We start from the raw sequence: 24,607 nt of genomic DNA, 5'->3' as shown, positions 1-24,607 counted from the left end.
ATCGTGCTTTCCTCTGTGCTATCAGAAACGTCTGCTGAAGATGCACAATGACTACTACTACACTGAGGTCAAGGGAACTCCCTTCAGGTTTGCGCAGTTTCCTATTTATCTTGATACATTCTCTAATGTTTAATGTACAGTGCATTCGACAAGTATTCAGACCCCTTGACTTTTTCCACATTCAGACCCTTTGCTATGAGACTCGAAATTGAGCTCAGGTGCATCCTGTTTCCATTGATCATCCTTTAGATCAGTGATTCCCAAACTTTTTTTTGAAAGGATGCACATAACTCTGCAATGTTAGGTTGTATTGGAGAGAGTCTGGCTTAAATCATTTTCCACACACAGTCTGTGCCTGTATTTAGTTTTCATGCTAGTGAGGGCCGAGAATCCACACTCACATAGGTACGTGGTTGCAAAGGGCATCAGTGTCTTAGCTGCGAGATTTGCCAAGGCAAGAAACTCTGAGCGCAGCTCAATCCAGAAATCTGTCAGTGGCTTCTGATTAAATTCAATTTTCACATAACCGCTTGTTGCAATTTCGATGAGGTTCTCTTGTTCAGATATCGTTAAATGGACTGGAGGCAGGGATAATGAATCCAGTTGTTTGTGTAGTCCGTTACGAGAAAGTACCTGCGTAATTGCGCACCCAGCTTACTAGGGCGGCAGGGTAGCCTAGTGGTTAGAGTGTTGGACTAGTAACCGGAAGGTTGAGAATTCAAACCCCCAAGCTGACAAGGTACAAATCTGTCGTCCTGCCCCTGAACAGGCAGTTAACCCACTGTTCCTAGGCCGTCATTGAAAATAAGAATCTGTTCTTAACTGACTTGCCTAGTTAAATAAAGGTAAAATATATATATATTTTTTAAACTCAAGTGCTTCGCTATATCACATTTGAGTTCATTTGCACACAAAAAAGCATACAATGATGGAAAGACCTGTGAATTGTCCTTGTTAATGCAGACAGAAAAGAGCTCCAACTTCTTAATCATAGCCTCAATTTTGTCCCGCACATGGAATAAAGTTGCGGAGAGTCCCTGTAATCCTAGATTCAGATAATTCAGGCGAGAAAAAACACCACCCAGATAGGCCAGTCGTGTGAGAAACTCTTCATCATGCAAGTGGTCAGACAAGTGAAAATCATGGTCAGCAAAGAAAACATTAAGCTCGTCTCTCAATTTTAAAAAAAACATGTCAATACTTTGTCCCTTGATAACCAGCGCACTTCTGTATGTTGTAAATGCGTTACGTGGTCGCTGCCCATGTCATTGCATAATGCTGCAAATACACGAGAGTTCAGGGGTCTTGCTTTAACAAAGTGAACCAATTTAACTGTAGTGTCCAAAATGTCTTTCAAGCTGTCAGGCATTCCCTTGGCAGCAAAAGCCTCTCGGTGGATGCTGCAGTGTACCCAAGTGGCGTTGGGAGCAACTACTTGCAGGCGCGTTACCACTCCACTACGTCTCCCTGTCATGGCTTTTGCACCATCAGTACAGATACCAACACATCTTGACCACCAAAGTCCATTAGATGTCACAAAGATGTCCAGTACTTTAAACATATCCTCTCCTGTTGTCCTGGTTTGCAGAAGAGGATGTCTTCCTTAATTAACCCCCATAAACCTTAACGGACATACCAGGAGCTGTGCCAGGCCTGCCATGTCTGTTGACTCATCCAGCTGTAACAGACATATACCAGGAGCTGTGCCAGGCCTGCCATGTCTGTTGAATCATCCAGCTGTAACAGACATATACCAGGAGCTGTGCCAGGCCCTCCACATCTGTTGAATCATCCAGCTGTAACAGACATATACCAGGAGCTGTGCCAGGCCTGCCATGTCTGTTGAATAATCCAGCTGTAACAGACATATACCAGGAGCTGTGCCAGGCCTGCCATGTCTGTTGAATCATCCAGCTGTAACAGACATATACCAGGAGCTGTGCCAGGCCCGTCACGTCTGTTGACACATCCAGCTGTAACAGACATATACCAGGAGCTGTGCCAGGCCCTCCACATCTGTTGAATCATCCAGCTGTAACAGACATATACCAGGAGCTGTGCCAGGCCTGCCATGTCTGTTGACTCATCCAGCTGTAACAGACATATACCAGGAGCTGTGCCAGGCCTGCCATGTCTGTTGAATCATCCAGCTGTAACAGACATATACCAGGAGCTGTGCCAGGCCCTCCACATCTGTTGAATCATCCAGCTGTAACAGACATATACCAGGAGCTGTGCCAGGCCTGCCATGTCTGTTGAATAATCCAGCTGTAACAGACATATACCAGGAGCTGTGCCAGGCCTGCCATGTCTGTTGAATCATCCAGCTGTAACAGACATATACCAGGAGCTGTGCCAGGCCCGTCACGTCTGTTGACACATCCAGCTGTGACATAAGCAGACATATACCAGGAGCTGTGCCAGGCCCGTCCTGTAACAGACATGACTGTGCCAGGCCTGCCATGTCTGTTGATCCAGCTGTGACATATACATCCAGCTGTAACAGACAAATATACCAGGAGCTGTGCCAGGCCCTCCACGTCTGTTGACTCATCCAGCTGTAACAGACATATACCAGGAGCTGTGCCCGGCCCGCCACATCTGTTGACTCATCCAGCTGTAACAGACATATACCAGGAGCTGTGCCAGGCCCGTCACATCTGTTGACTCATCCAGCTGTAACAGACATATACCAGGAGCTGTGCCAGGCCCGTCACGTCTGTTGAATCATCCAGCTGTAACAGACATATACCAGGAGCTGTGCCAGGCCCGCCACGTCTGTTGACTCATCCAGCTGTAACAGACATATACCAGGAGCTGTGCCAGGCCCGTCACATCTGTTGAATCATCCAGCTGTAACAGACATATACCAGGAGCTGTGCCAGGCCCGTCACATCTGTTGACTCATCCAGCTGTAACAGACATATACCAGGAGCTGTGCCAGGCCCGCCACATCTGTTGACTCATCCAGCTGTAACAGACATATACCAGGAGCTGTGCCAGGCCCGTCACATCTGTTGACTCATCCAGCTGTAACAGACATATACCAGGAGCTGTGCCAGGCCCGTCACATCTGTTGACTCATCCAGCTGTAACAGACATATACCAGGAGCTGTGCCAGGCCCGTCACATCTGTTGAATCATCCAGCTGCAACAGACATATACCAGGAGCTGTGCCAGGCCCGCCACGTCTGTTGACTCATCCAGCTGTAACAGACATATACCAGGAGCTGTGCCAGGCCCTCCACATCTGTTGACTCATCCAGCTGTAACAGACATATACCAGGAGCTGTGCCAGGCCTGTCACATCTGTTGAATCATCCATCTGTAACAGACATATACCAGGAGCTGTGCCAGGCCTGTCACATCTGTTGAATCATCCAGCTGTAACAGACATATACCAGGAGCTGTGCCAGGCCCGTCACGTCTGTTGACACATCCAGCTGTAACAGACATATACCAGGAGCTGTGCCAGGCCCTCCACATCTGTTGAATCATCCAGCTGTAACAGACATATACCAGGAGCTGTGCCAGGCCCGTCACATCTGTTGAATCATCCAGCTGTAACAGACATATACCAGGAGCTGTGCCAGGCCCGTCACGTCTGTTGACACATCCAGCTGTAACAGACATATACCAGGAGCTGTGCCAGGCCCTCCACGTCTGTTGACTCATCCAGCTGTAACAGACATATACCAGGAGCTGTGCAAGGCCCGTCACATCTGTTGACTCATCCAGCTGTAACAGACATATACCAGGAGCTGTGCCAGGCCCGTCACATCTGTTGAATCATCCAGCTGTAACAGACATATACCAGGAGCTGTGCCAGGCCCGTCACATCTGTTGACTCATCCAGCTGTAACAGACATATACCAGGAGCTGTGTCAGGCCCGTCACATCTGTTGAATCATCCAGCTGTAACAGACATATACCAGGAGCTGTGCCAGGCCCGCCACATCTGTTGACTCATCCAGCTGTAACAGACATATACCAGGAGCTGTGCCAGGCCCGTCACATCTGTTGAATCATCCAGCTGCAACAGACATATACCAGGAGCTGTGCCAGGCCCGCCACGTCTGTTGACTCATCCAGCTGTAACAGACATATACCAGGAGCTGTGCCAGGCCCTCCACATCTGTTGACTCATCCAGCTGTAACAGACATATACCAGGAGCTGTGCCAGGCCTGTCACATCTGTTGAATCATCCATCTGTAACAGACATATACCAGGAGCTGTGCCAGGCCTGTCACATCTGTTGAATCATCCAGCTGTAACAGACATATACCAGGAGCTGTGCCAGGCCCGTCACGTCTGTTGACACATCCAGCTGTAACAGACATATACCAGGAGCTGTGCCAGGCCCTCCACATCTGTTGAATCATCCAGCTGTAACAGACATATACCAGGAGCTGTGCCAGGCCCGTCACATCTGTTGAATCATCCAGCTGTAACAGACATATACCAGGAGCTGTGCCAGGCCCGTCACGTCTGTTGACACATCCAGCTGTAACAGACATATACCAGGAGCTGTGCCAGGCCCTCCACGTCTGTTGACTCATCGAGCTGTAACAGACATATACCAGGAGCTGTGCCAGGCCCGTCACATCTGTTGACTCATCCAGCTGTAACAGACATATACCAGGAGCTGTGCCAGGCCCGTCACATCTGTTGAATCATCCAGCTGTAACAGACATATACCAGGAGCTGTGCCAGGCCCGTCACATCTTTTGACTCATCCAGCTGTAACAGACATATACCAGGAGCTGTGTCAGGCCCGTCACATCTGTTGAATCATCCAGCTGTAACAGACATATACCAGGAGCTGTGCCAGGCCCGCCACATCTGTTGACTCATCCAGCTGTAACAGACATATACCAGGAGCTGTGTCAGGCCCGTCACATCTGTTGACTCATCCAGCTGTAACAGACATATACCAGGAGCTGTGCCAGGCCCGTCACATCTGTTGACTCATCCAGCTGTAACAGACATATACCAGGAGCTGTGCCAGGCCCGTCACATCTGTTGAATCATCCAGCTGTAACAGACATATACCAGGAGCTGTGCCAGGCCCGTCACATCTGTTGAATCATCCAGCTGTAACAGACATATACCAGGAGCTGTGCCAGGCCCGTCACGTCTGTTGAATCATCCAGCTGTAACAGACATATACCAGGAGCTGTGCCAGGCCCGTCACGTCTGTTGAATCATCCAGCTGTAACAGACATATACCAGGAGCTGTGTCAGGCCCGTCACATCTGTTGAATCATCCAGCTGTAACAGACATATACCAGGAGCTGTGCCAGGCCCGTCACATCTGTTGAATCATCCAGCTGTAACAGACATATACCAGGAGCTGTGTCAGGCCCGTCACATCTGTTGAATCATCCAGCTGTAACAGACATATACCAGGAGCTGTGCCAGGCCCCCCACATCTGTTGAATCATCCAGCTGTAACAGACATATACCAGGAGCTGTGCCAGGCCCGTCACATCTGTTGACTCATCCAGCTGTAACAGACATATACCAGGAGCTGTGCCAGGCCCGTCACATCTGTTGACTCATCCAGCTGTAACAGACATATACCAGGAGCTGTGCCAGGCCCGCCACATCTGTTGAATCATCCAGCTGTAACAGACATATATCAGGAGCTGTGCCAGGCCCTCCACATCTGTTGACTCATCCAGCTGTAACAGACATATACCAGAGCTGTGCCAGGCCCGTCACATCTGTTGAATCATCCAGCTGTAACAGACATATACCAGGAGCTGTGCCAGGCCCGTCCACGTCTGTTGACACATCCAGCTGTAACAGACATATACCAGGAGCTGTGCCAGGCCCGTCACGTCTGTTGACACATCCAGCTGTAACAGACATATACCAGGAGCTGTGCCAGGCCCGTCACATCTGTTGAATCATCCAGCTGTAACATACATATATCAGGAGCTGTGTCAGGCCCTCCACATCTGTTTACTCATCCAGCTGTAACAGACATATACCAGGAGCTGTGCCAGGCCCGTCACGTCTGTTGACACATCCAGCTGTAACAGACATATACCAGGAGCTGTGCCAGGCCCGTCTCGTCTGTTGACACATCCAGCTGTAACAGACATTTACCAGGAGCTGTGCCAGGCCCGTCACGTCTGTTGACACATCCAGCTGTAACAGACATATACCAGGAGCTGTGCCAGGCCCGTCACATCTGTTGACTCATCCAGCTGTAACAGACATATATCAGGAGCTGTGCCAGGCCCGTCACATCTGTTGACTCATCCAGCTGTAACAGACATATACCAGGAGCTGTGCCAGGCCCTCCACATCTGTTTACTCATCCAGCTGTAACAGACATATACCAGGAGCTGTGCCAGGCCCTCCACATCTGTTGACTCATCCAGCTGTAACAGACATATACCAGGAGCTGTGCCAGGCCTGTCACATCTGTTGAATCATCCAGCTGTAACAGACATATACCAGGAGCTGTGTCAGGCCCGTCACATCTGTTGAATCATCCAGCTGTAACAGACATATACCAGGAGCTGTGCCAGGCCCGTCACGTCTGTTGACACATCCAGCTGTAACAGACATATACCAGGAGCTGTGCCAGGCCCGTCACATCTGTTGAATCATCCAGCTGTAACAGACATATACCAGGAGCTGTGCCAGGTCCGTCACATCTGTTGAATCATCCAGCTGTAACAGACATATACCAGGAGCTGTGTCAGGCCCGTCACATCTGTTGACTCATCCAGCTGTAACAGACATATACCAGGAGCTGTGCCAGGTCCGTCACATCTGTTGAATCATCCAGCTGTAACAGAAATATACCAGGAGCTGTGCCAGGCCCGCCACGTCTGTTGACTCATCCAGCTGTAACAGACATATACCAGGAGCTGTGCCAGGCCCGCCACGTCTGTTGACTCATCCAGCTGTAACAGACATATACCAGGAGCTGTGCCAGGCCCGTCACGTCTGTTGACTCATCCAGCTGTAACAGACATATACCAGGAGCTGTGCCAGGCCCGCCACGTCTGTTGAATCATCCAGCTGTAACAGACATATACCAGGAGCTGTGCCAGGCCTGCCATGTCTGTTGACTCATCCAGCTGTAACAGACATATACCAGGAGCTGTGTCAGGCCCGTCACATCTGTTGAATCATCCAGCTGTAACAGACATATACCAGGAGCTGTGCCAGGCCTGTCACATCTGTTGAATCATCCAGCTGTAACAGACATATACCAGGAGCTGTGCCAGGCCCGTCACGTCTGTTGACACATCCAGCTGTAAAAGACATATACCAGGAGCTGTGCCAGGCCCTCCACATCTGTTGAATCATCCAGCTGTAACAGACATATACCAGGAGCTGTGCCAGGCCCGTCACATCTGTTGAATCATCCAGCTGTAACAGACATATACCAGGAGCTGTGCCAGGCCCGTCACGTCTGTTGACACATCCAGCTGTAACAGACATATACCAGGAGCTGTGCCAGGCCCTCCACGTCTGTTGACAGGCCCTCCACGTCTGTTGACTCATCCAGCTGTAACAGACATATACCAGGAGCTGTGCCAGGCCCGTCACATCTGTTGACTCATCCAGCTGTAACAGACATATACCAGGAGCTGTGCCAGGCCCGTCACATCTGTTGAATCATCCAGCTGTAACAGACATATACCAGGAGCTGTGCCAGGCCCGTCACATCTGTTGACTCATCCAGCTGTAACAGACATATACCAGGAGCTGTGACACAGGCCATATACCAGGAGTCACATCTGTTGAATCATCCAGCTGTAACAGACATATACCAGGAGCTGTGCCAGGCCCTGCCACATCTGTTGACTCATCCAGCTGTAACAGACATATACCAGGAGCTGTGTCAGGCCCTCCACATCTGTTGACTCATCCAGCTGTAACAGACATATACCAGGAGCTGTGCCAGGCCCGTCACATCTGTTGACTCATCCAGCTGTAACAGACATATACCAGGAGCTGTGCCAGGCCCGTCACATCTGTTGACCGCCAGCTGTAACCAGCTGTAACAGACATATACCAGACATATACCAGGCTGTGCCAGGCCCGTCACATCTGTTGAATCATCCAGCTGTAACAGACATATACCAGGAGCTGTGCCAGGCCCGTCACGTCTGTTGAATCATCCAGCTGTAACAGACATATACCAGGAGCTGTGCCAGGCCCGTCACATCTGTTGAATCATCCAGCTGTAACAGACATATACCAGGAGCTGTGCCAGGCCCGTCACGTCTGTTGACACATCCAGCTGTAACAGACATATACCAGGAGCTGTGCCAGGCCCTCCACGTCTGTTGACTCATCCAGCTGTAACAGACATATACCAGGAGCTGTGCCAGACATATACCAGTGTGGCCCATCACATCTGTTGACTCATCCAGCTGTAACAGACATATACCAGGAGCTGTGCCAGGCCCGTCACATCTGTTGAATCATCCAGCTGTAACAGACATATACCAGGAGCTGTGCCAGGCCCGTCACATCTGTTGACTCATCCAGCTGTAACAGACATATACCAGGAGCTGTGTCCAGGCCCGTCACATCTGTTGACTCATCCAGCTGTAACAGACATATACCAGGAGCTGTGCCAGGCCCTCCACATCTGTTGACTCATCCAGCTGTAACAGACATATACCAGGAGCTGTGCCAGGCCCGTCACATCTGTTGACATCCAGCTGTAACAGACATATACCAGGAGCTGTGCCAGGCCCGTCACATCTGTTGAATCATCCAGCTGTAACAGACATATACCAGGAGCTGTGCCAGGCCCGTCACGTCTGTTGAATCATCCAGCTGTAACAGACATATACCAGGAGCTGTGCCAGGCCCGTCACATCTGTTGAATCATCCAGCTGTAACAGACATATACCAGGAGCTGTGCCAGGCCCGTCTGTTGACATCTGTTGAATCATCCAGCTGTAACAGACATATACCAGGAGCTGTGCCAGGCCCGTCACATCTGTTGAATCATCCAGCTGTAACAGACATATACCAGGAGCTGTGTCAGGCCCGTCACATCTGTTGAATCATCCAGCTGTAACAGACATATACCAGGAGCTGTGCCAGGCCCACCACATCTGTTGAATCATCCAGCTGTAACAGACATATACCAGGAGCTGTGCCAGGCCCGTCACATCTGTTGACTCATCCAGCTGTAACAGACATATACCAGGAGCTGTGCCAGGCCCGTCACATCTGTTGACTCATCCAGCTGTAACAGACATATACCAGGAGCTGTGCCAGGCCCGCCACATCTGTTGAATCATCCAGCTGTAACAGACATATATCAGGAGCTGTGCCAGGCCCTCCACATCTGTTGACTCATCCAGCTGTAACAGACATATACCAGGAGCTGTGCCAGGCCCGTCACATCTGTTGAATCATCCAGCTGTAACAGACATATACCAGGAGCTGTGCCAGGCCCGTCACGTCTGTTGACACATCCAGCTGTAACAGACATATACCAGGAGCTGTGCCAGGCCCGTCACGTCTGTTGACACATCCAGCTGTAACAGACATATACCAGGAGCTGTGCCAGGCCCGTCACATCTGTTGAATCATCCAGCTGTAACATACATATATCAGGAGCTGTGCCAGGCCCTCCACATCTGTTTACTCATCCAGCTGTAACAGACATATACCAGGAGCTGTGCCAGGCCCGTCACGTCTGTTGACACATCCAGCTGTAACAGACATATACCAGGAGCTGTGCCAGGCCCGTCACGTCTGTTGACACATCCAGCTGTAACAGACATTTACCAGGAGCTGTGCCAGGCCCGTCACGTCTGTTGACACATCCAGCTGTAACAGACATATACCAGGAGCTGTGCCAGGCCCGTCACATCTGTTGACTCATCCAGCTGTAACAGACATATATCAGGAGCTGTGCCAGGCCCGTCACATCTGTTGACTCATCCAGCTGTAACAGACATATACCAGGAGCTGTGCCAGGCCCTCCACATCTGTTTACTCATCCAGCTGTAACAGACATATACCAGGAGCTGTGCCAGGCCCTCCACATCTGTTGACTCATCCAGCTGTAACAGACATATACCAGGAGCTGTGCCAGGCCCGTCACATCTGTTGAATCATCCAGCTGTAACAGACATATACCAGGAGCTGTGCCAGGCCTGTCACATCTGTTGAATCATCCAGCTGTAACAGACATATACCAGGAGCTGTGTCAGGCCCGTCACATCTGTTGAATCATCCAGCTGTAACAGACATATACCAGGAGCTGTGCCAGGCCCGTCACGTCTGTTGACACATCCAGCTGTAACAGACATATACCAGGAGCTGTGCCAGGCCCGTCACATCTGTTGAATCATCCAGCTGTAACAGACATATACCAGGAGCTGTGCCAGGTCCGTCACATCTGTTGAATCATCCAGCTGTAACAGACATATACCAGGAGCTGTGTCAGGCCCGTCACATCTGTTGACTCATCCAGCTGTAACAGACATATACCAGGAGCTGTGCCAGGTCCGTCACATCTGTTGAATCATCCAGCTGTAACAGACATATACCAGGAGCTGTGCCAGGCCCGCCACGTCTGTTGACTCATCCAGCTGTAACAGACATATACCAGGAGCTGTGCCAGGCCCGCCACGTCTGTTGACTCATCCAGCTGTAACAGACATATACCAGGAGCTGTGCCAGGCCCGTCACGTCTGTTGACTCATCCAGCTGTAACAGACATATACCAGGAGCTGTGCCAGGCCCGCCACGTCTGTTGAATCATCCAGCTGTAACGCATATAATTCATTGGCTTGTATGCAAAGCAGAAATTGTTTAAAAACATCTCCCGCCATGTCACTGATGCGTTGTGAAACAGTGTTGTTTGATGAAGGCATTGTCTGTATTGTTATTTTGGGCCTTTTCCCCCAGCATTGTCCCAGCCATATCCGTGGCAGCAGGAAGAATTAAGTCCTCCACAATAGTATGGGGCTTGCCTGTCCTAGCCACTCGGTAGCTCGGTAGCTCACCATATAAGACGCTTCTAGCCCCTCAAAAAACTCTTGTGGTTTATTTTTCAAATGGTTATGTTAAGTTTCTAAATGTCTTTACAAGAGTGAAGGTTTCCTGTGAGAGTAATGGTTAATGTGATGGATGTTAATTATTTGACTAGGCCCCCTGTATTTGACATTGTGTTGTTATTTCGCTGAACACTAGATGGTTTCATTTTATTTTTGGCAGTGAAATGAGGCTACTCAGGCAAGAAAAAAACCTCACCCAAATGTATAGCACCGTTGGATAATATAAAGGTACTGCTTGAAAATGATTATTTATTTATGTGAATCACATTTTTATTTGGCATACCCCTGACGGCATTGGGAATACCTGCTTTAGATAGTTATACAACTTGAATGGAGTCCACCTGTGGAAAATTCATTTGATTGGACATTATTTGGAAAAGCACACCTGTCTATATAAAGTCCCACAGTTGACAGTGCATGTCAGAGCTAAAACCAAGACATGAGCTTGAAGGAATTGTCTGTAGAGCTCCGAGACAAGTTTGTGTCGAGGCACGGATCTGGGGAAGGGTACCAAAAAATGTCTGCAGCATTGAAGGTCCCCAAGAAAACAGTGGCTACCGTCATTCTTAATCATTCTTAAATGGAAGAAGTTTGGAACCACCAAGGCTTTTCCTAGAGCTGGCCGCCCAGCCAAACTGAGCAATAGGGGGAGAAGGGCCTTGGTCAGGGAGGTGACCAAGAAGCCCATGGTCATTCTGACAGAGCTCTAAATTTCCTTTGTAGAGATGGGGGAACCTTCCAGAAGGACAACCATCTCTGCAGCACTCCACCAATCAGGCCTTTATGGTAGAGTGGCCAGACGGAAGCCACTCCTCAGTAAAAGGCACATGAGTTTGCCAAAAGGACATAAAGGACTCTCAGACCTTGAGAAACTCTTTGGCCTGAATGCCAAGTATCACATCTAGAGGAAACCTGGCACCAGTCCTACGGTGACGCATGGTGGTGGCAGCATCATGCTGTGGGGATGTTTTTCAGCGGCAGGGATGGGGAGACCAGTCAGGATCGAGGGAAAGATGAACGGAGCAAAGTACTGCAAGATCCTTGATGAAAACCTGTTCCAGAGCGCTCAGGACCTTAGACTGTGGCCACGGTTCAGCTTCCAACAGAACAACGACCCTAAGAACACAGCCAAGACAACGCAGAGTGGCTTTGGGACAAGTCTCGGAATGTCTTTGAGTGGCCCAGCCAGAGCCTGGACTTGAACCCAATCAAACATCTCTGGAGAGAACTGAAAATAGCTGTGCAGCGACGCTCCCCATCCAACCTGACAGAGCTTGAGAGGATCTGCAGAGAAGAATGGGAGAAACTCCCCAAATACAGGTGTGCTAAGCTTGTAGCATCATACCCAAGAAGACTCAAGGCTGTAATTGCTGCCAAAGCTGCTTCAACAAAGTACTGAATAAGGGTCTGAATACTTATGTAAATGTGATATTTCCGTTTTCTTTTAAATACATTTGCAATCGTTTCTAAAAAAAACAGTTTTTTCTTTGTTATTACTTGGTATTGTGTGTAGATTGACGAGGGAAAAAAATGTAATCCATTTCAGAATAAGGTTGTAACGTAACAAAATGTGGAAAAAGTCAAGGTGTCTGAATACTTTCCCGAATGCACTGTAGTCCGTCACTACTTGGTTCAGGTGAGTGGAGATGTCATTCATGTTGAGCAGAGGAGAGTAGGGTGCACTATGCTTCTTTAGCTTTTCAGTACATTTATTGATTTATCCATTTATCTTGATCAATTCTCTTGATGTTCTTCTGTGAGTTGACATGATGGGCTGGTTCAGTGAGTGAATGACATGTGAATGTAACTGTTGACTATCTCTGCGGTTCATCCTACTGTGTGTGTGTGTGTGTGTGTGTGTGTGTGTGTGTGTGTGTGTGTGTGTGTGTGTGTGTGTGTGTGTGTGTGTGTGTGTGTGTGTGTGTGTGTGTGTGTGCGTGCGTGCGTGCGTGCGTGCGTGCGTGCGTGCGTGCGTGCGTGCGTGCGTGCGTGCGTGCGTGCGTGCGTGCGTGCGTGCGTGCGTGCGTGCGTGTTTATATTATTTCTGTGTTCAGTGTCGGTGTGGCTTTGTCCAGAGGCCATGGCAAATTCTTCTTCAGAGGAAATGTCTCCGTAGAAGCAGGTAAGTGTCACTCTACTCTTGTCATTCACTCTCCCACTCCTTCTATCCTACACTCACTCAACAAACTACCAGTGCATCATCAGTTTCACATAGGATCTGTGTATTCTGTACCTGTGGTCTGCCTTTTCATAAGGCCATGTATCAGCCCACTGAGCCTGGCCCTGCTGGAGCGTCACTGATCTGATGTTCATGTGTTTTTCAGGGCTTCATGACCTGGAACAGCCAGATGTTGCGCTGGCAGATGAATGGTAATGCAGGAGGTTATGGGTAATGTTGAGTTAAAGGCTTGAGCTTGGTCAGACAAGCATTATATACAGTGGGAATCATAAGTATTCACCCGCCTTGGATTTCTTCACATTATATTGTGTTACAAAGTGGGATTAAAATTGATTTATTTCTAATTTTTTTGTCAATGATCAACACATCATTCTCTGTAAGGGGAAGAATTTGTATTTATTTTTATATTAATTAAAAATAAAACACTGATATATCTTGATTTGATAACTTTTCACCCCCTGAGTCAATGCATGTTAGAAACACCTTTGGCAGAGATTACAGCTGTGAGTCTTCTTGAGTAAGTCTCCAAGAGCTTTTCATACCTGGATTGTGCAATATTCGCCCATTGTTCTTTTCAAAATTCTTCAAGCTTCGTCATGGTGTTGGCGCTCATAATGAGACAGCAATTTTCAAGTCTTGCTATAGATTTTCAAGCAGATTTCAGTCAAAACTGTAACCCTTCCACTTAGGAACATTCACTGTCTTCTTGGTAAGCAACTTCAGTGTAGATTTGGCCTGCTGTTACAGGTTATTGCTGAAAGGTGAATTCCTTTTTATCCTGAAAACTCCCCAGTCTTTGTCGATGTCAAGCATACCCATACCATGATGCAGCCACCACCATGCTTGACATTTATGCCAGAAAGTGTATTCTTTGCCATGTTTTCTTCTCTCCAGGATGACTTTAGTGGCTTGTCACATACAGGATGAATATTTTGGAATGCTTCTATTCTTCTTTTCACTCTGTCTTTAGGTCATTATTGTTGAGTCACTAAAATGTTGTCGCCTCAGTTTTCTCCCATCACAGCCTTTGAGCCATTGTTTTAAAATCGCTAATGACCTTATTGGGGACATCCCTGAGCTGTTTCATTCCTGTCCTGCAGCTCAGTTCATTTCAGGAGAACTACTCTATATGTGTCTGTTTTCTTTTATACATCATCCACAGGCTCGGCATAATTATTAACTTGACCATGCATAAAGAGATATTAAATGTCTTGTTCCCCATCTACCGATCACTGCCCTTCTTTGTGAGGATTTCGAAAAGCTCCCTGGTCTTTGTAGTTGAATCTGTGATTGAAATGCAATACTTGACTGAGGGACCTTACAGATGGATGTATGGGGGACAGAGGAAGGGATAGTCATTCTGAAATCATGTCAACTCCTATTATTTCAGTCCATGTCACTTATTATGTGATTTGTTAAGTCAAATTTTACACCTGAACTAATTTAGGCTTGCTTAAACAAAGGGAGTGAATACTTATTAAATTACTATATTATTTATTACATTTTTCATTTGTAAAAATATGTAGAATTTTAATTTTCACTTTCACATTATGGAGTATCTATGACCAAAAAAAATTACAATTAAATATATTTCCATCCCACTTTGTAACACAACGAAAAAATCAGAGGGCTACTGCTCTCTGTAAATCTCAGTAGGCATGTTATGTTGAGTCATGTGACATAACAGCACATGTGTCTGTTATGTTATGGCCAAAATGTTGGTACTTTTCATTAAGTGTTTGGTAGTATTTAGACAGTGTATGACTTTCTTCAGTATATATTTTTGGGGTGTGTTTCTACCTGTTCATTTGACAGGACGTACTGCAACACAGACGAGTACTATGAGCACCGTTCTCTCTCCCAGATCCAGGCTATTAAACTCTACCTGACCGGACGCAAACCACTCATCAAATGTGAGCCACACCTCACTGGGATCTATAGGCCTACTAACTATAACCCTAACCCTCAGCCTTAACCCTGTACCCTAACCCTCAGCCTTAACCCTGTACCCTGACCCTCAGTCTTAACCCTATACCCTAACCCTCAGCCTTAACCCTGTACCCTGACCCCCAGCCTTAACCATATACCCTAACCCTCAGCCTTAACCCTGTACCACGACCCTGACCCCCAGTCTTAACCCTATACCCTAACCCTCAGCCTTAACCCTATACCCTAACCCTCAACTATACCCTAACCCTCAGCCTTAACACTATACCCTAACCCTTAGGCTTAACCCTATACCCTAACCCTCAGCCTTAACCCTGACCCTCAGCCTTAACCCTATACCCTGACCCTCAGCCTTAACCCTATACACTAACCCTCAGCCTTAACCCTGTACACTGACCCTCAGCCTTAACCCTATACCCTAACCCTCAGCCTTAACCCTATACCCTGACCCTCAGCCTTAACCCTATACCCTGCCCTCAGCATTAACCCTATACCCTAACCCTCAGCCTTAACCCTATACCTTCAACTATACCCTAACCCTCAGCCTTAACCCTATACCCTAACCCTCAGATATACCCTAACCCTCAGCCTTAACCCTATACCCTAACCCTCAGCCTTAACCCTATACCCTAACCCTCAGCCTTAACCCTATACTCTAACCCTCAGCCTTAACCCTATACCCTGAGTCTTAAGCCTATAGCCTAACCCTCAGCTATACCCTAACCCTCAGCCTTAACCCTATACCCCTAGCCTTAACCCTATACCCTAACCTTTAGGCTTAGCCCTAGCCTCAGCCTCAACCCTATACCCTAACCCTCAGCCTTAACCCTATACCCTGACCCTCAGCCTTAACCCTATACCCTAACCCTCAGCCTTAACCCTATACCCTGACCCTCAGCCTTAACCCTATACCCTGACCCTCAGCCTTAACCCTATACCCTAACCCTCAGCCTTAACCCTATACCCTAACCCTCAGCTATACCCTAACCCTCAGCCTTAACCCTATACCCTGAGTCGTAACCCTATAGCCTAACCCTCAGCTATACCCTAACCCTCAGCCTTAACCCTATACCCTCAGCCTTAACCCTATACCCTAACCTTTAGGCTTAGCCCTAGCCTCAGCCTTAACCCCATACCCTAACCCTTAGGCTTAACCCTATACCCTAACCTTTAGGCTTAGCCCTAGCCTCAGCTTTAACCCTATACCCTAACCCTCAGCCTTAACCCTATACCCTAACCCATAGGCTTAACCCTATACCCTAACCTTTAGGCTTAGCCCTAGCCTCAGCCTTAACCCTATACCCTAACCCTCAGCCTTAACCCTATACCCTAACCCTCAACTATACCCTAACCCTCAGCCTTAACACTATACCCTAACCCTTAGGCTTAACCCTATACCCTAACCTTTAGGCTTAACCCTATACCCTGAGTCTTAACCCTATACCATAACCCTCAGCCTTAACCCTATACCCTAACCCTCAACTATACCCTAACCCTCAGCCTTAACACTATACCCTAACCCTTAGGCTTAACCCTATACCCTGAGTCTTAACCCTATACCATAACCCTCAGCCTTAACCCTATACCCTAACCCTCAACTATACCCTAACCCTCAGCCTTAACACTATACCCTAACCCTTAGGCTTAACCCTAGCCTCAGCCTTAACCCTAACCCTATACCCTGTCTGTAGAGGACTTGGCCATGTGTTTCCTGGACTGAATATCCCATCTGCTTCAGAAGACAGGAATGAATTATAATGATGTGGTTAGTCAAAATAGAATGTACTGTTATCTAGTCATGATTGATAGTGGGGGATGACTCAGTCCTGTCTGTATAGGTTCCTGTAGTGAACCAGAACAACTCCTTTCTGTTGCAGGTGACAGGGAGCTGATCCAGGAGGTTCTGTTTGATGCTGTGGTCACAGCCCCACTGGAGGCCTACTGGACAGGCCTGGCCCTCAACAAGTCAGAGTGAGTCTTACTGACTAACTCCTAAACTGAACTAACTTCTTCTCAACTAACGTTGCCACTGTCCTGCACCAGTTGTATTACCACAGGTACTGTATGTAGCAAAGTGTCTCCTGTCATCGCCAGCGTACTGTCCTCTGTACTCTGTGATATCATGACAAATATGCAGATTATCTCCCCTTATTATATTCTTACTGTACACTTGTTTGCTTCCATCATGTCTACAGGAATTCAGATAAAGGTGTGGAGATTGCTTACCTGGGCACACGCACTGGCCTCTCTAGAACCAACCTGTTTGTTGTGCAAGAGGATCTATCCAATCAGTGAGCACTATACTGAGCATCTGATGAATTAGTGAAATTAACACTAAGACAAAGCATTACAGCAATGACTTGTAGTTTCAGCAGTGACTTGTAGTTTCTCCTTTTACTCCTTCATGACTTCCTGTGTTCCATCAGAGACTTCCTGACAGCGGAGGATAAGGAGGGGGTGTTTAACGCTGACCACTTCCCTCTGTGGTATAAGAGAGCAGCAGAGCAGGTCCCTGGCACCTTTGTCTACTCCATCCCCTTTGGAGGTAAGGAGACACTGACACTAAATATACCTTTGCTACATCCAGAAATCCCACACCCACTAAATACATCTTTACTCGACCTCAAAGTTTAACAAACGTTTTTATACGGCCATACATCCATCGCTCGTGTTTCCATTGTGTGGTTGTTGTTGCCTTTAAAATACTATTTTGTGTGTTGTGTAGTTTTTTAAAGTTGACTTTTTAATCATTCTTCAGTTTCTCTAATATACAGTAGCTCACTCTCCCAACACTCTAATGCAATACCGTCTGTAGTGCATTCTCACACTCAATAGTTCTTTTTAGTTTACCTTGTTGTATGTATCTCTGCATTTCTGTGGGGATTCTCTGTCTCTGATAGGTTTGTCATGGAGACTGTGTATCTGTGTCTCTGATAGGGTATACTGTACAGCTCACCTCTCTAACTCCTGTGTGTAATTAATGTACCTCACTTTCCCCCCACTGATAGCAAGAGAGGAGAGGTAGAATCAGATCACAATCATACTGTTCCCTCTTTACCTGCTCTACCTGTTTTGATCTGTCTGTCTCTCCTCTCTCCTCTCTCCTCTCTCCTCTTTTCTCTCTCTCTCCTCTTTCTCCTCTTTCCTCTTTTCTCTCTCTCTCCTCTCTCTCCTATCTCCTCTTTTCTCTCTCTCTCCCTGTCTCCTCTCTCCTCTCTCCTCTTTCTCTCTCTCTCTCTCTCTCTCCTCTCTCCTCTTTTCTCTCTCTCTCCTCTCTCTCCTCTCTTCTCTTTTCTCTCTCTCTCCCTGTCTCCTCTCTCCTCTCTCTCTTTCTCTCTCTCTCCTCTCTCTCCTCTCTCCTCTTTTCTCTCTCTCTCCTCTCTCTCCTCTCTCCTCTTTTCTCTCTCTCTCCCTCTCTCCTCTCTCCTCTCTCCTCTCCTCTCTCTCTCTCTCTCTCTCTCTCCTCTCTCTCCTCTCTCTCTCTTCTCTCCTCGCCTCTCTTCTCTCTCCTGTCTTCTCTCTCTCTCCTCTCTTCTCTCTCTCTCCTCTCTTCTCTCTCTACTCTCTTCTCTCTCTCGCTCACTCCTCTCTCTTCTCTCTCCTCTCTTCTCTCTATCCCTCTCTATCTCTCTCTTCTCTCTCCTTTCTTCTCTCGCTCTTCTCTCTCTTCTCTCTCTCCTCTCCTCTCTCTCTCTCTATCTCTCTCTCTCTCTTCTCGCCTCTCTTCTCTCTCCTGCCTTCTCTCTCTCCTCTCTTTTCTCTCTCTCCTCTCTTCTCTCTATTGCTCACTCCTCTCTTTTCTATCTCTCCTCTCTTCTCTCTATCCCTCTCTATCTCTCTCTTCTCTCTCTCTTCTCTTCTTTCTCCTCTCTCCTTTCTTCTCTCGCTCTTCTCTCTCTTCTCTCTCTCCTCTCTCTCTCTTCTCTCCTCTCTTCTCTCTCTCTTCTTTCTCTCTATCCTCTCCCCTCTCTCTCTTCTCTCTTTATTATCTCTCTCTCCTCTCTCTCTCTCTCTCTCTCTCTCTCTCTCTCTCTCCCTCTCCTCTCTCTCTCTCCTCTCTCTCTCTCTCTCTCTCTCTCTCTCTCTCTCTCTCTGTCTCTCTGTCTCTCTCTCTCCTTTTCTCTCTCTCTCTCTCTCTCCTTTTCTCTCTCTCTCTCCTTTCTCTCTCTCTCTCTTTTCTCTCTCTCTCTCTCTCTCTCTCTCTCTCTCTCTCTCTCTCTCTCTCTCTCTCCCCTCTGTCTCTCTCCTGTCTCTCTTCTCTGCCTCTCTTTCCTCTCTCTCTCTCTCTCCTTTTCTCTCTCTCTCTCTCTCTCTTTCCTCTCTCTCTCTCTCTCTCTCTCTCTCTCTCTCTCTCTCTCTCTCTCTCTCTCTCTCTCTCTCTCTCTCTCTCTCTCTCTCTCTCTCTCTCTCGCTCTCTCAAGGGGCGTTGTATTACCTGGCTGAGCTCTATTGATGTCATTATACTCTAGAACTGTACAGAGTGGAGTAGTGGGTTGCTCCTGTGTTAGAACCTGCTGTTTGAAAGCTGTGGGTATGGCGCCATCTTCAAGCTAGATAAGGTGTATCACTCATATTTATGTGTGATTTGTTCAAGGGTTGATGGACACTGAGTGTACAAAACATTAGGAACACCTGCTTTTTCAATGATATAGACTGACCAGGTGAAAGCTATGAAGAATGGGAGGAGACGGGTTAAAGAAGGATGTTTAAGCCTTGAGACAATACGTTGGTAATAATCATCATATTGAAGAAAACCTGGAGTCACGCTCTGCCATGTTGTGTGGTCCTCCCACTACAACTCGTTGGGCTTATTAGGATACTGATGAAATAAATGAGTGGTGAAAGTGCAAGGTGAGGAGCTTGATGCTCATTCCCAATAAATATCTAGGGTCTTATTTAGGTGACATTGTCGTCGATGCTTAGCTGCGAAATAAAACAAATAAAAATAATCTTGATCTTTTTGTCCATAATCTCACAATGTAGGTTATATATGAGCTGAGCCCAGTGCCAATACCAGAGTAGGTACATCTGTTTTGTGAGTAAACCATCAGTAGAGTTGAAACGATGATGGAAACCCATTGAACTTGTATTTTGTATTCGGTACATGGGAACTTAACCGGAAAAGGTATTTTTATGTGCACTATGTCATCACGTAAAGCTTTTTACCTGCAACAAGTCAATTTGATAATAACAAAAATAATAACATCTTCCTGATTTATTATAATTACATTTTTTTTCTGAGTGAATACAATTGCACTAGAATTGTCATATGTTTTGTAATTATTTATTTTGGTATATAAGATACACTACTGGTCAAAAGTCGTCATGAATGCCAGTTTCATCACAGCGCTTGATAGTTTTTGCGACTACACTTGAAGAAATGTTCAAAGTTCTTGAAATGTCCCGTATTGACTGACCTTCATGTCTTCAAATAATGATGGACTGTTGTTTCTCTTTGCTTCTTTGAGCGAGATCTTCTTGCCATAATATGGACTTGGTCTTTTACCAAATAGGGCTATCATCTGTATACCACCCCTACCTTGACACAACACAACTGATTGGCTCAAACACATTAAGAAGGAAATAAATTCGTACACTCCACAGAGCTGGGCTTAATGGAAGAGTGGCCAGAAAAAAAGCCATTGCTTAAAGAAAAAAATAAGAAAACACGTTTGGTGTTCGCCACAAAGCATGTGGGAGACTCCCCAAACATAGGGAAGAAGGTAATCTGGTCAGATGAGACTAAAATTTAGCTTTTTGTGTCACAGCCGTCGAAAGAAGTGGACCAAAGTGGAGCATTTTCGTTTAATTTAAAATGTCGCCAACAAAACAACAAACAAAGAAACAACCGTGAAGCTTACAGGGCTATAGTGCCACTAACAAAAGTCAACTACCCACACTGAAGGAGGGAAAAAGGGCTACCTAAGTATGATTCCCAATCAGAGACAACGATAGACAGCTGTCACTGATTGAGAACCATACCCGGCCAAAACATAGAAACATAGAAAACAAAACATAGAATGCACACCAAAATCACACCCTGACCAACCCAAAATAGAGACATTAAAAGGCTCTCTCAGGTCAGGGAGTGACATTTTGGCCATCAAGGAAAACGTTATGTCTGGCGGCAAACCAAACACCTTCCATCACCCCGAGAACACCATCCATGTTTTTCATCAGCAGGGACTGGGAAACTGGTCAGAATTGAAGGAATGATGGATGGCGCTAAATACAGGGAAATTCTTGAGGGAAACCTATTTCAGTCTTCCAGAGATTTGAGACTGGGACGGAGGTTCATCTTCCAGCATGACAATGACCCTAAGCATACTGCTAAAGCAACACTCGAGTGGTTTAAGGAGAAAAATGTAAATGTCTTGGACTGGCCTAGTCAAAGCCCAGACCTCAATTCAATTGAGAATCTGTGGTATGACTTAAAGATTGCTGTACATCAGCGGAACCCATCCAACTTGATGGAGCTGGAGCACTTTTGACTTGAAGAATGGACACGTTATAGAGACGTACTACAAGAGACTTGCAATAATTGCTGCAAAAAGTGGCTCTACAACATATTGACTTTGGGGGGGTAAATAGTTATGCACGCTCACGTTTTCTGTTTTTTTGTCTTATTTCTTGTTTGTTTCACAATAAAAAATATTGTGGATCTTCAAAGTGGTAGGCATGTTGTGTAAATCAAATAATACCAAAAAAAAAAGTATTTTAATTCCAGGTTGTAAGGCGACAAAGTAGGAAAATTCCAGGGGGGTGAATACTTTCACAAGCCACTATATATGTAGATATATACAGTGCCTTGCGAAAGTATTCGGCCCCCTTGAACTTTGCGACCTTTTGCCACATTTCAGGCTTCAAACATAAAGATATAAAACTGTATTTTTTGTGAAGAATCAACAACAAGTGGGACACAATCATGAAGTGGAACGACATTTATTGGATATTTCAAACTTTTTTAACAAATCAAAAACTGAAAAATTGGGAGTGCAAAATTATTCAGCCCCTTTACTTTCAGTGCAGCAAACTCTCTCCAGAAGTTCAGTGAGGATCTCTGAATGATCCAATGTTGACCTAAATGACTAATGATGATAAATACAATCCACCTGTGTGTAATCAAGTCTCCATATAAATGCACCTGCACTGTGATAGTCTCAGAGGTCCGTTTAAAGCGCAGAGAGCATCATGAAGAACAAGGAACACACCAGGCAGGTCCGAGATACTGTTGTGAAGAAGTTTAAAGCCGGATTTGGATACAAAAAGATTTCGCAAGCTTTAAACATCCCAAGGAGCACTGTGCAAGCGATAATATTGAAATGGAAGGAGTATCAAATCTACCAAGACCTGGCCGTCCCTCTAAACTTTCAGCTCATACAAGGAGAAGACAAATTGGTGCGTTCACCTTAAGACATCCAGTGGAACAGCCACTTTACAATAGTGGATCTAAAGTCGCTCTGGATAAGAGCGTCTGCTAAATGACTTAAATGTAAATGTAAATGTAAATCTTTTAAGGGGGGGGGGGTGAGAAGGATTACTTTATCCTATCCTAGGTATTCCTGAAAGAGGTGGGGTTTCAGGTGTCTCCGGAAGGTGGTGATTGACTCCGCTGTCCTGGCGTCGTGAGGGAGTTTGTTCCACCATTGGGGGGCCAGAGCAGCGAACAGTTTTGACTGGGCTGCGCGGGAACTGTACTTCCTCAGTGGTAGGGAGGCGAGCAGGCCAGAGGTGGATGAACGCAGTGCCCTTGTTTGGGTGTAGGGCCTGATCAGAGCCTGGAGGTACTGAGGTGCCGTTCCCCTCACAGCTCCGTAGGCAAGCACCATGGTCTTGTAGCGGATGCGAGCTTCAACTGGAAGCCAGTGGAGAGAGCGGAGGAGCGGGGTGACGTGACAGAACTTGGGAAGGTTGAACACCAGACGGGCTGCGGCGTTCTGGATGAGTTGTAGGGGTTTAATGGCACAGGCAGGAGCCCAGCCAACAGCGAGTTGCAGTAATCCAGACGGGAGATGACAAGTGCCTGGATTAGGACCTGCGCCGCTTCCTGTGTGAGGCAGGGTCGTACTCTGCGGATGTTGTAGAGCATGAACCTACAGGAACGGGCCACCGCCTTGATGTTAGTTGAGAACGACAGGGTGTTGTCCAGGATCACGCCAAGGGTCTTAGCGCTCTGGGAGGAGGACACAGTGGAGTTGTCAACCGTGATGGCGAGATCATGGAACGGGCAGTCCTTCCCGGGAGGAAGAGCAGCTCCGTCTTGCCGAGGTTCAGCTTGAGGTGGTGATCCGTCATCCACACTGATATGTCTGCCAGACATGCAGAGATGCGATTCGCCACCTGGTCATCAGAAGGGGGAAAGGAGAAGATTAATTGTGTGTCGTCTGCATAGCAATGATAGGAGAGACCATGTGAGGTTATGACAGAGCCAAGTGACTTGGTGTATAGCGAGAATAGGAGAGGGCCTAGAACAGAGCCCTGGGGGACACCAGTGGTGAGAGCACGTGGTGAGGAGACGGATTCTCGCCACGCCACCTGGTAGGAGCGACCTGTCAGGTAGGACGCAATCCAAGCGTGGGCCGCGCCGGAGATGCCCAACTCGGAGAGGGTGGAGAGGAGGATCTGATGGTTCACAGTATCGAAGGCAGCCGATAGGTCTAGAAGGATGAGAGCAGAGGAGAGAGAGTTAGCTTTAGCAGTGCGGAGCGCCTCCGTGATACAGAGAAGAGCAGTCTCAGTTGAATGACTAGTCTTGAAACCTGACTGATTTGGATCAAGAAGGTCATTCTGAGAGAGATAGCGGGAGAGCTGGCCAAGGACGGCACGTTCAAGGGTTTTGGAGAGAAAAGAAAGAAGGGATACTGGTCTGTAGTTGTTGACATCGGAGGGATCGAGTGTAGGTTTTTTCAGAAGGGGTGCAACTCTCGCTCTCTTGAAGACGACAGTATCATGGTTTGGGCCTGCTTTTCTTCAGCAGGGACAGGGAAGATGGTTAAAATTGATGGGAAGATGGATGGAGCCAAATACAGGACCATTCTGGAAGAAAACCTGATGGAGTCTGCAAAAGACCTGACTGGGACGGAGATTTGTCTTCCAACAAGACAATGATCCAAAACATAAAGCAAAATCTACAATGGAATGGTTCAAAAATAAACATATCCAGGTGTTAGAATGGCCAAGTCAACGTCCAGACCTGAATCCAATCGAGAATCTGTGGAAAGAACTGAAAACTGCTGTTCACAAATGCTCTCCATCCAACCTCACTGAGCTCGAGCTGTTTTGCAAGGAGGAATGGGAAAAAATTTCTGTCTCTCGATGTGCAAAACTGATAGAGACATACCCCAAGCGACTTACAGCTGTAAATGCAGCAAAAGGTGGCGCTACAAAGTATTAACTTAAGGGGGCTGAATAATTTTGCAC

The 24,607-nt window shown here is 47.2% G+C and overlaps 1 protein-coding gene across 1 annotated transcript in view; it reads left to right on the top strand.

The window, feature by feature from the left end:
* The window catches only part of LOC115131688 (voltage-dependent calcium channel subunit alpha-2/delta-3-like), a 108,592-nt gene that overhangs the window by 78,309 nt on the left and 5,676 nt on the right, over positions 1-24,607 (top strand). Inside the window, exons 20-26 of the mRNA XM_065003102.1 lie at positions 26-87; positions 13,116-13,183; positions 13,386-13,431; positions 15,056-15,153; positions 17,065-17,158; positions 17,383-17,478; positions 17,614-17,732. Coding sequence (XP_064859174.1) covers positions 26-87; positions 13,116-13,183; positions 13,386-13,431; positions 15,056-15,153; positions 17,065-17,158; positions 17,383-17,478; positions 17,614-17,732 — 583 coding nt within the window. The remainder of the gene's footprint in view (positions 1-25; positions 88-13,115; positions 13,184-13,385; positions 13,432-15,055; positions 15,154-17,064; positions 17,159-17,382; positions 17,479-17,613; positions 17,733-24,607) is intronic.

This window comes from Oncorhynchus nerka, linkage group LG2, assembly GCF_034236695.1.
Source record: "Oncorhynchus nerka isolate Pitt River linkage group LG2, Oner_Uvic_2.0, whole genome shotgun sequence".
Classification (NCBI taxonomy): domain Eukaryota; kingdom Metazoa; phylum Chordata; class Actinopteri; order Salmoniformes; family Salmonidae; genus Oncorhynchus; species Oncorhynchus nerka.
Note: the sequence above shows the minus strand (reverse complement) of the source record. Positions and strands in the feature narration are given on the sequence as shown.